Source organism: Cebus imitator, unplaced genomic scaffold, assembly GCF_001604975.1.
Source record: "Cebus imitator isolate Cc_AM_T3 unplaced genomic scaffold, Cebus_imitator-1.0 Scaffold49, whole genome shotgun sequence".
NCBI classification, from domain to species: domain Eukaryota; kingdom Metazoa; phylum Chordata; class Mammalia; order Primates; family Cebidae; genus Cebus; species Cebus imitator.
This window is the reverse complement of record NW_016107364.1, coordinates 683,195-694,907: the sequence shown is the minus strand read 5'-3', so window position 1 is coordinate 694,907 and position 11,713 is coordinate 683,195. Positions and strand designations below refer to the sequence as shown.

Here is an 11,713-nt window from a genome sequence, read left to right as displayed (position 1 = left end):
AATCTGAGAAGCATCCCTAATCAATTAGACAAAAAAATCCCCAAAGACGGATCTAGACATGTGTTAAAAAACAACAAAGAGCTTCTAAGTTGAATCTGATGGATTCTGTTAATTCAGTACAACTGCATTAAAGAATTTTTAACTGTTTAAATAGGATTCAGATTATCCATGTGAGAACCCTTATGAAATTGCTTGAGAACCTCATTTTGTACACATTAGATGTTTTAATATAGATATAGAATTATATCTTCCACTAGCTTTGATCATAACTTCAGAACTACATTGCATAGAAGTATTGCCTCAAGTTACAATTACACATTCTAAAATGCATTTCAAAGAATACCTTCAGTTCCAGGATGACATCATATGTCTTCAAACCTCCGATGTGATCTCTGGAAAAATAATAGGTAAACATGCCCTCTTTACAATTTCTTAACTCTCATTAAATCTATAACTACTAATGAAGACACCCACAGCCCTGGAGAGGTGATGGTGATGCTGTGAGTCTTCTGCATTCCATAGTTCCTTCTCATCAGAGCAGTTAAACCAAGTTCCTTCCATGTAGCTTGTGATACTTTGATCTGCTATCCTGGACACAATCCTGGTGCTGCCTCATGCAAGTGCTGTTCTCTAGAGGATAACCAGTAGCCTATGATATGGTCTAAAGCAAGAATTTAGCTCAGCAAGATATAATGATTAACTAAAAAGTGGCTGAAAACCAAAAACATGAGACCTGCATCTTAAGAAAATCAGTTGGCTAGAATGTTGATTTGATTCAAATATTACTACTACAGTAGTCCATGTCTGACCAAAAAGATGGTGGCTTCATGTTTTTTCTTTTTTTTTTTTTTTTTTTTTTTGGGTTGCTGTTTGTTTTTTTTTTTTTTTATTCCCTGAATGTTTTTACCATTATCCTGCCTCATCCAAAGGAATCAAGATTTCTCTGTTCATTGATGCATGGCTCATTTTCATGGCTGTTTTCATGCTATTTAGTGGCTACATAATATTATTCAGGATACACTAGTGAACTATACACATAGAACTTTTTTAAATTTTAGATTTCATATGTCCTATACGAAATATCTGTAATTTTTACTGGTAAGTTTACAAGCATACCTTTTGGAAGTTGATTGTTATTCTTCAAAGAATCTGTGTGGTTATGAAATACTAATGTTAAAATCCACTAACCAAAATAAACTATTATTTAACTTAAGATAGAACTGGAAGAATTAAAGAAGTTCATCATAATTTATTATTGTATTTGGTTCAGATATTCTAACAAGGAAAAAACCACTTCATTTTTCAACCATATTCCCCATATAATCAATTTTATCTCACTGTATATAAAAATGCTCTAACCAAACTCCAACAAATTATGAAATCCTGACCTTAGATTCCTTGCCCTTAATTATACACTTGAAAAAAAAGGCCAGGTACTGTGGCTCACACATGTAATCACAGCACTGTGAAAGGTCAAGGCAGTAGGTTAGCTTGAGCCCAGGAGTCCTAGGTTACAGTAAGCTATGATTTGCCACTGCAATCTAGCCTGGGCAATATTACAAGACCCTGTCTCAGAAACAAAAACAAGTAAATAAATAAATAAAATAGAAGGGAATATTTATACAGTAAAATCTGACATATGACGTGTATGAAAAGAACAGACAATTTAAATGTATAATTCCACATATGTTTATAACATAGAAAGGGGTTTTTTTAAATGAGACAATATACATTTGTTTTCAGTCTGATTTTTCATTCCCTTGTATATGATTAATACTTTTGTTGTCTGTACATGGTGGCAGGGATGGAAGCAGCCACACCCTTAGGGAGAAGAAAAGAAGGAAGGCGGCCTGCTGGTCCAATCTCCCTTTCAAAACAAAACCTGGTCCTCTAGGTAAAATGACTAATGCCATTTAATAAGAGGAGAATCTTTATCTATGGAATTGTCTTAACTGAATGTCCCTGTAAAGACTTCTGATAATAAAAAACAAAACAGAAGCTTTGAATTTATGAACATTAGTCACTGGAAACTATCCCATCATCTGAAATATATAATGAAGATGTTTCATAGACCAAATGCACCCCATGGTGTAAAATATTGCCATTGTGTGAGGTACTTACCTGTGTAACTCAGAGACCTCATTCTTTATATCTCTTTAGTCTACTTGTATCATTATCCTCAAACTACTGACTAGACTAATTAAATAGGAGCTGTTTTTTTTTTTCTTGTGTCTTAAATTTTAAAATGTTATTGCTTAACTTAACCTCTATTTTTCTTCACCATTTAATGTTACTACAAGTAAAGTAGATTCTGAAAGGTCTAAATTTATTTCATAATCCTTTTACTAGTCTTGAAGTTAAGTAAGTCATCTCGGTGTTCTGAGAGTCACCTTGACAATGCCTATAAATTATCCCCTCATAGTTTAATTAATTCTGACTTATGTAATCCAGTGCTTATATTATTCTTAATTATGTTTGTTTAAAAGGTCTTGAAGGTACTTATATTAGCAAAGTGGTATCCCATATGCTTCATTTTTTGTTCACTTGCTGAATTCTACTATGGTGTTTTATCTGCCTCACTCTTCAGCCTGATAAGCTAATTTATGTCATGTAAAGAACAAGCTGAACAGATTTTTGATAATGGATAAGACTTCATTCCAGTGCCCTGGAAAATCCAAAATCCTTAGAGATGGAGGGCAGTAGACTCATTTACTAACAAAAGACAAGTCCAGGAAGTGAACTACTCTCCTTACACGCTAGCGATAACCTCTGTTTAGAAAAGCAAGCATTCATAGCTATTAAGAAAAGTGTTAGTACAGCTTCATTCATTTAATATTAAGCACAATATTAAGCACATTTATTCATCATTGAGTATGGAGAGGTGAGTAAGCAGACATGATGTATATCCTCATGAAGCTGACAGTTCATGAACCATGCAGTTGGATAAAGTCTTTTAAAGTATCACATATTGCTTTGAGAAAAAATAGGAAAGGAAACGTGCTTTGGACAGAGACCATTTATTTTTAATGAAGTAATGTATAAACTGAGGTTAGTCACAAGGTGTGGCTGGCGTAGGAGGGGAAAGAGATGTGAAGTGTGTGATATTTTCAACAACAACAACAACAAAAAACAGCATGGATCTAGCCATTGAGTAGGAAGAAGTTTGCTTCATTTGATGAAATGAATGAAAGCCAGTGTAGCTAGAAGTAAGCATAGACAGGGGAAAATGACAAAAAAAAGGACAGAAGAGGTGTTACAGAAGTGAAACCATGTAGGTAGGCCATGATGAATGGTAAAAGGAGAAAAGGTTCTCTACACAAAACATCCATCCCTGTAAATGGCTGGCTGCTCTAGTAACACTCTTAAGACTCCAAGTATCTTTCCCTCTATCACCCAGAAGGAAGAGGGATTGTCTGGTTGGTGAGTTTAAAAGACAAAACTCAGCACAAGTAGCTCTACTCCTTCCTCTCTCCCCGTTTCTTTGGGAAAGATATATTTTGAGAAGCACTCATTCTGCAGTGTTTCTCCAGGACATAGGACATAGAGTGAAAGAGTATCATGGCAGGGGGAAAAAGATTTCCCCTAGTACACCCCAGGTCTCCAGATGTAAGTTAAGCTCTCAGTATGAAAGATCAGGATTAGAAGACCCACTTTTCCATAAATAGAAGGCAAACTCCTCAAAATATATTTATCAACACTAATAAAAGCATATTTTAATTAATGCATTTATTAATAGATGTGATATTAGTAAGTATGACTATAACATGTAACATATTGCCTCTTGCTGCAGAAACTAATTCGATGCTTACCAATTCCATTTTCTTTTTCTTTTGGGGCGTGTGCTTAAATACATTGCTCAACATTCTTTGCAATTAGGTATTGCTATGTAAATGAGTACTCATCTGTGAATAATAAGTGGAAATAATGTACACTACTTCCAAGCCTGGTCTATATAATATAAATTATCCTTACATAATCTCCTTTCTCTCTTTTTTCTAATCGTTGATCAGATGACCTCGTGTTGAGCTGCATGAACCTCTGAGAATCTGAAGGACAGCAGAGTCACTGGATAGATGGAGAAGGCTGCCCTCCTAACACAGGTAGGGCTATGCGTGAGTCAACAGTCATCACCTATTGGGTATTATGTACTGGAACTTGGGATATTGCTTGTTAGAGCAGTTAGGGTGGGAAAGAGTGGTGTCAATGGGCATCCACTGGACCATCAGCCTCTGATGGTTTAGGATGGTGAATGTGGACTTTCTTGGACTGCTGAATTACTTGGAAGGCAGCTATCCACTAGTAACAGAGAATTCACTGAAACGTTTCAAACCACGGGCTAATACAATCCGATGTAATGTCTTAGAAATATCATGCTGCTTGGTGGGTGTAAAATGAATTTAAATAGGTCAACAGTGGTGGTAAAGAAACCTGGGAGGAAAAGGCAAGGAGATGATGATGGCTGTGTCTGGGGAAGTAGCAAGGATGGAAAGGAATCATGTGAGATACAGTTTGGAGGCAGAATTGATAAGATACATTAATGTTCATAGTCAATTCTATGGAATAATTTCTTTAAGCCACAGGAATAGCAATAAGAGGCAATGTTTCAAAATTAGCATTGAGCTCAGAACTGCACTAATATTCTACCATATGCCTATTTCTAATAACTATCTTTGTGGACCTGCCTTGATGTGTGCAGAATAGCTCCCATATGCCACGTGTTTTAAAAAGATAAGGTGTGAGTATAGAATTTTTGCTACATACAACTAGTAATTCTAATATTCTATTTTCCCTCAAATCAGAAAGGTATTTTGAGGTGTTTAAAACAAGGCTTCAATGTAAGCCATAAAGGGGCCCAACAATGCCTGTGTCTCTGTAAGTGTTTATAAATATTTATGAAAGAATATTAAAAATTATAAGCTACTAGGCACATTGTTATGATCACAATATGGTGACTTATGAAGAAAATCTATTAGAACATTCCAAGTAAATGCTCACAATATTCAAAGCAAATAAAAAATTACTTTTTAAAATTTTTTATCTTGAGACTAATTTTTAAATGTTAGCAAGTATTCTCACATATGGCAAAGAGTCTCTTACATTATGGAAAGAGTCAGTCATTGATTGTTAAAATGAGGTACCAGAATTATGTGTAATCAATGTTACTTATAAGAATATTTGATCCTCCAGACCATGAAATTTCATATAAATGACCCTTTCCACACACTCAGAATTCATATCTATTTCTGAATTAATACATGTGGACTTACAAATGAAAAGCTGAGTAAGTATTAAATTCAGCATGGAAACAGCATTTTGGATATAATTACCTCCACTGTGCATTGTCTTGGTTGTATTTTAAACACTTAAGTTTTACAATTAAATTTTTATGCTTTCCCTTCTCTACATGTCAGTAATTTAAGAATGATTTCCCTCCAAAAGCACACTAGACTTTCAAATGCATTTTTACAGTGCTAGGTCTATTAAGAACATCTGTTTCCAACTTTAACAATTGCTAATCTTTCCATCAGCAGTTCTTAGGCATGTATTTGCTTTTAACATTTCAGGCATCTACAACAGAAATTACACTTGTATTCAAATATTCTAAGAGATGATGAGCTACAATAAATGCAAAGGTCATTATCAGAATTTTTGAGGAAAAAGAGAGTAAGAAAGAACAATTTACATGAAATTTCAAGGAATGCATCATTACATACCTGTCAATCAACTGTATGGAGACTATGAATATTTTACACTTATACTTGTGCTACAATACTTTTTCTAAATGTAGCCTAAAATTCTTACCTATTATAACCCATTATAAGATATGATTAAACAAAGAATATATAAATAATTAAATTCATTCTAAGTAGTCTTATTTGTTTAGTTGCTAAACGTTCTTACATGTCATCTTATTTTACAAAATAATTTAAAATTATGTACATATCACATTTCTTAAAAAAAAATCCTAAGAACATAAGAAATGTTTTGTTGGAAATGAAAAGGCATATTAAAAAATTGTTCATATAATTAAAATAATGTTTGATCTTTATATTTACAAATTTTCAATGTCTACAAAATTATTTACATTCATTGCAGTCATTATTCAACTTTGTGTTTCATTTAACTGAAATATGCACTCAAAAGTATATATAGACAAATTTTTTTAAATTTTGAGGTTTATTCTGTTCTGAAACACTGTCAGCTTTTTAAATCTACCAAGCATCATATATGTATTAATAAGCATAACCGAATGGTCATCAAATAAAGATCCACCTTACACTGTACAATGTCATAGTTTAATTTTTTCTCTCACTTATTTTGCTACCAAAAGTCATATTTAAACAGAAAACATCACACATTTTCAAATACACATATTGCTTTGTAAACCAACTCAAAAACCTGACTTTTTCAGTATGTTTGCTACATAAATGTTACTTAAATAAAGGTTTACAAAACTAAGAGTAAGATTATCAAGTCTGTACTGCACACTAGTGGCAAGAGATAGTAAATGCATTTTTTTTTACTTAAATTTTACACTATTTGCATCTTAAATATTAGCTTTTTCAGTCAATTTTAGAACTCATTATATTACAGACCACATATACATACATTCTAAACATAATATGTTTTTGTGTCATGAACTATTTTTATAGTACACATCAATGTATTGTGAATGTCACACCCAGAGACAGGTTCCTGTGCATATAAATACTATGAATGTGTATATCTATGTATATGTATGTGTATATGGGTATATACATGTATATATAATATTAATATTACACACACGCCTATTAAATGTTAACTCTTGTGAAAATAGTCATTATTTTGGCCATTTTTTTCTTTACTCATTATTCTTCCCTACATACTTATGTAATACAATGCTTTAATACACATAACGTACAATTAATACAACTTAAATCATAAGTGCTAATAAATCATTGAAATGGGAAGGGTTCATGATGGCATTTTATTGATGAAAATGCAAAAGAAAAGTATTCTGGCAAGTGGCGGATTCCAAATAACTAAAATGTCGATATGAAAAGAACCTTAATACAACTGAGATAAATTGATATTTTCAGATTGCTTCATGAAAGAGTAAGAGAAAAGCATTTATGATAGATGGTGTGCTATCAGAGGTAATCTTTAGCCATCCCCTCTCAGATGCCTAGAATAAATAATTAACTATGTCATGTAGCTGCTCATTAATCATTTAACTATCAATATGTATATCAAAATATCATTTTTATATCATAAATATATGCAGCAAGATTTTTGATAAGAAATAATGACCAACATAAAACTGCCACAGATGTGTTAATAAAAACAAGATGTCATACAATGTGAATCTGACTAAGTCCACTATTGATAAGTGATTTCAAATATTCCCCTTGTAGCGGAAATTCCAGTTTTTAACTTCCCTTCCTGTCTGTTGTGCCTTTTATTTTCTGTCCACTTGCTTATATATTCAAAGAAATAAAAAGCTAGCCTTCATTTCTTCCCTTAAGTCATATACCCCCATACCTCTTTCACGTTTTTGGGCTTTGATTCTTTCAGTTCTTCGTACTTCCATTTCCACAGAGACAAAGCCGACTCTAGTCTCTCTATTTCTTTTTCCAAAGCTGTGCGCATTCTAAATAATTTAAGAATTAAAAGAAAAAAAAGTTGGCTTCAATTTTAAAATAATTACAAGGAAGCATCCAATTTCATATCCATTTTCCTAGTTTTTGATATTTGTATGTGATCTTAATGAGAAAAAACACTTTGCAACTTATTAAAAATTATAGATATAGAATACAACTTTTTTAGTTTATTATTCTGACAATTAACTTTACAGTAGGTTAAATATATTTAATTTGGCTTTGCCAGTGTTAACATTTTGCTTGCTTTCTTCTACATGTTTCATGCATGCCTCTCAATTCCTCTCGCTCATAATATTTTCTTACATGGGAAGATACATATGTTCCTAATTTTAACATGTTTTTTTATCCATCTTCATATTGTGGCTGCATGGGAATAAAAAAAAATTGAAAAGACACAGCATGCAAATAAGCCTACCTAACAACCATTAAAAAAAGTCATTTACTGGGTATATAAAAATAATTTTTAAATATTTTAAATTTTGTTGTAACAGAAATTTCACTGGGATCCTTATTTAAATTATTCTAAATAACTGAAATTAATTTCTCTATATGTAGAACTAGCAACAGAACGAGGCCTTTCTATACCCCAACCATTGGATTTTTGTTTATTTGTTTGTTTGTTTGCCCACACTGTCTGTTAGAGTCATTGATAATTGATTTATTTCTGGTTGTAATTAACACATATCGACCTTTGAAGCTGGCTTTTCCTTATCTGTAAGGTAGATTTGATTACTATTCAAAAATACTCATTGATTTTTCTCTACTTCCACTGACAGAGTTGTTTTCCTCATTCCTCAATTCTAGGATTTGACAACGAAATATTAGCAGAGATGACAGAAATAAAAGTTTGAAAACCACTTGTGTGTTTGAGCTCTAGGTAAACACATTTTGATTGTTACATGACACTGAGATTCTGTGATTGTTAGTTACAGACTTACTGCATTCATAATTAACTAATATATACACTTGGATCTATTTCAATGATATTAAATGTCACTAGAAAGATTTTAGAAACATACAGAGCTAGAAAATGCATGCAAAATCAAAATTGAATGTCATTTAAATATTTATAAGAAATATGACTCTTCCTGGTAACAATACTATGATAATAATTCAAAGTAGTGTTAGACGGTAAATACATTAGTTTAAGCCAATCAAATGGATAAGTAGCCTATTAAAAAGCTATATAGTTATATTTGTATAAATCAAGCCATGAAATTGAAAGAGGATATAAAAGAATTAGTTGGAGCTTAGCTTAACCTCAAAAGACACAGGTTGCAAAAAAAAGGTGCAAAGCATCATTTATAAACTCTGATTCAGAATCCCTTATTAACATAGCAAATATATTAAACAAAATTAACAAACAAAAAGATTCAACTTGAAAGTTTAGGTCTTATGAACAGTGAATATGAATGTTCATAGTCCAGATTAACCATAGCAGTCACAATTTCAGATAGACAAGTAAACCTAGCCAGCTGAGGACATCCAAGTTGCTTATTGTGATATAATTTTTGTTTTAGTAGTTGTGTTTGGGATGTCAAGAGGAAAAGAATTAAATACAGAAATAATAAATCAGTAAGTATTAGTATTCCGTGTTAGATTTAGAAAGTATATGTACAAATCCTTATAGGATGAAATATGTTGCATATCTAACATTTGAGTGCATTTTAAGTTTTGGGTGATAAATTAGAACATTTAAAAGATATTGAGTATTGACTGAGACCTGTGAATTTACACTGAAAGTTATAATAAAAAGTTTGTAACTTCATTGGAACGTTTAAGATAAGAATCATCACATTTATAATTTTAATTTTTTAGATATTCTTGAGTAGAACGTGGAAATATTCTGTCAGTAATTGAAAAACTTAAAAAGCAAATGGCATATGTTAAATTAATAAAATAATTTTACAAAAGATTTTAATTAACTGCATTTGTGTAATAAACCATATATTTATGTTTCTCATTAAAATTAATTGTGAAAATTATTTCATTTATAATAGAATAATAGAAACGTAATACTTGAAAAAATCTAGAAGTAACACAATCATACATGTTGAAAAATCAAACGTCTGCTTTTGATATTACATTTTAATGAACTAAATGGTAATTTAGAAACTCAAATTCAAATTCAAAAATTGTCAAAGTCATATTTACCTCCTTAAGCATACATCATAAAGAAAATACCTGAAATTTATTTGTTTCCTAAAACAAAATTACATATTCTTATTATGTAAAAGGTTAGGGGAGTGAAAAAACAAGTAATTCATAAAAAATTATTTAATGATAATGGGATACTTAAAATATTTTTAGCATTTTGACAGCCTCATCAAAAACTTTTGTGTCTCTGTGCCAGCATTAAGGACATTGTATGTCTAAATTTATGCAGCAGGGGGCACCCTATAAATCCTTAATTTTCTAGCCTAATCAATTTATTCTGTGTTTCAGAGATTTTCAAAATTGATGAATAATATAGTTAAATTTATAAGTGAGAGGTATCCTATTGTCAGGTTATGTGAGCTATAAGAAGGCAAAGGAAAACACCCAATATTTACACTGAAGTGTTACGTATTTTATGTACACATTCTTTATGAGAACAAAATTAAAGACAAAGTTCAACAAAAATATAGTATCTTTAATATGATGATACACACTTTTAAAAGCATATTTCTAAAATATTTAAAATTTGTAGAATCTAAAAGATAAAATGTGAATCAAAATTATTTTTATGGGAAGATGTAATTATATTTCTAAGCATGTTTGATGCTTTGTTTACTGTCGCAATTCCACAATAATTGGAAATGAAATTTAAATTTCTAGACAAGAATATTATTCAAATATTTCTCAGGAATGAAAGGTCCTAAAAATTAATATCTAGTAATAAATGTTAATCATTGTTGAACTGTAGGAAATTTCACTGGAAAAAAAAATGAACAATTTTCTGAAAGAGTGTATAAGAATAAAAATGTTCTTACCAAATTAAATGATTATTTGTAATGATATGCAGATATTCATTTTTATAACAGTTCAAAATTGAGAGATAATATTAAACTGTTAAGTTAATACAAATATACTTTAAATAAGCAGCATATATGTCATTTTACAACTGCACTTCTTACTATTGTTACAAACAGCCAAGCCATATACAGTTAATTTAATTAGAAAAGATAAGTATTTAAAGAATATTATTAAGCTCAGATCTCCAGGAAAATCATAGAACAATGCTTGCAGATGAAGCAGATGGAGACAAAGACCCACTCTCATGCCATAAAACTAGTCTCATGAAGACCCCACTGCCTGTAACGTCCTCTCTCTGTTGCCCGTACAGCCTCTTAGTATTATATATCTGCCAAGCAAACATATTCAAATCAGCTAATTTGAGTGGAAAAAGATACTATAGCTCAAAAAATTTCTGGGAAATCTCTGGGGAACACATGCATCAGGAAACACTGATGAAAAAGTCATAGAAATCTTCCTGTAAGCACACTATTTCAGCCACTATTAAGGTAGAGACATTACAGCAAGACCTCAAGATCACCAACACAGGACAGTGAGTGATGTCACTAGGCACCAGAGGCCACCATTGCCTCTGGAAACAAGTTGTCCTTACTGCTGCTGCTTCCCCCTCATGCATGAATTCTGGATGCTGTCTACTGCCTTGGGGTATTGGCTTTGCTTAAAAGTCTAGGTGGCCACCTCTGAAGCACTATTCCTACATCAATTGTCTGTACCTTCATTGCAGAGGAAACCATGGTAGAGACTTACTGGCATTTTCATTACCTATGCACAGATACAGACTGTTTCATTTGGTGGCAAACTGCCAAAACACAAAATAGATGCTGAGAGTTAAAAAATGGTAAAGGTGCCGGGCGCGGTGGCTCACGCCTGTAATCCCAGCACTTTGGGAGGCCGAGGCGGGTGGATCACGAGGTCAAGAGATCGAGACCATCCTGGTCAACATGGTGAAATCCCGTCTCTACTAAAAATAGAAAAAAATTAGCTGGGCATGGTGGCGCGTGCCTGTAATCCCAGCTACTCAGGAGGCTGAGGCAGGAGAATTGCCTGAACCCAGG

At 32.2% G+C, this 11,713-nt stretch overlaps 1 protein-coding gene across 5 annotated transcripts in view; it reads right to left on the bottom strand.

Annotated features, from left to right (window-relative positions):
• The window catches only part of CCDC102B (coiled-coil domain containing 102B), a 388,839-nt gene that overhangs the window by 252,044 nt on the left and 125,082 nt on the right, over positions 1-11,713 (bottom strand). For all 5 annotated transcript variants that reach the window (XM_037738124.1, XM_037738121.1, XM_037738122.1 and 2 more), the window contains exon 5: positions 7,525-7,633. In XM_037738124.1, the coding sequence (XP_037594052.1) occupies positions 7,525-7,633 (109 nt within the window). The remainder of the gene's footprint in view (positions 1-7,524; positions 7,634-11,713) is intronic.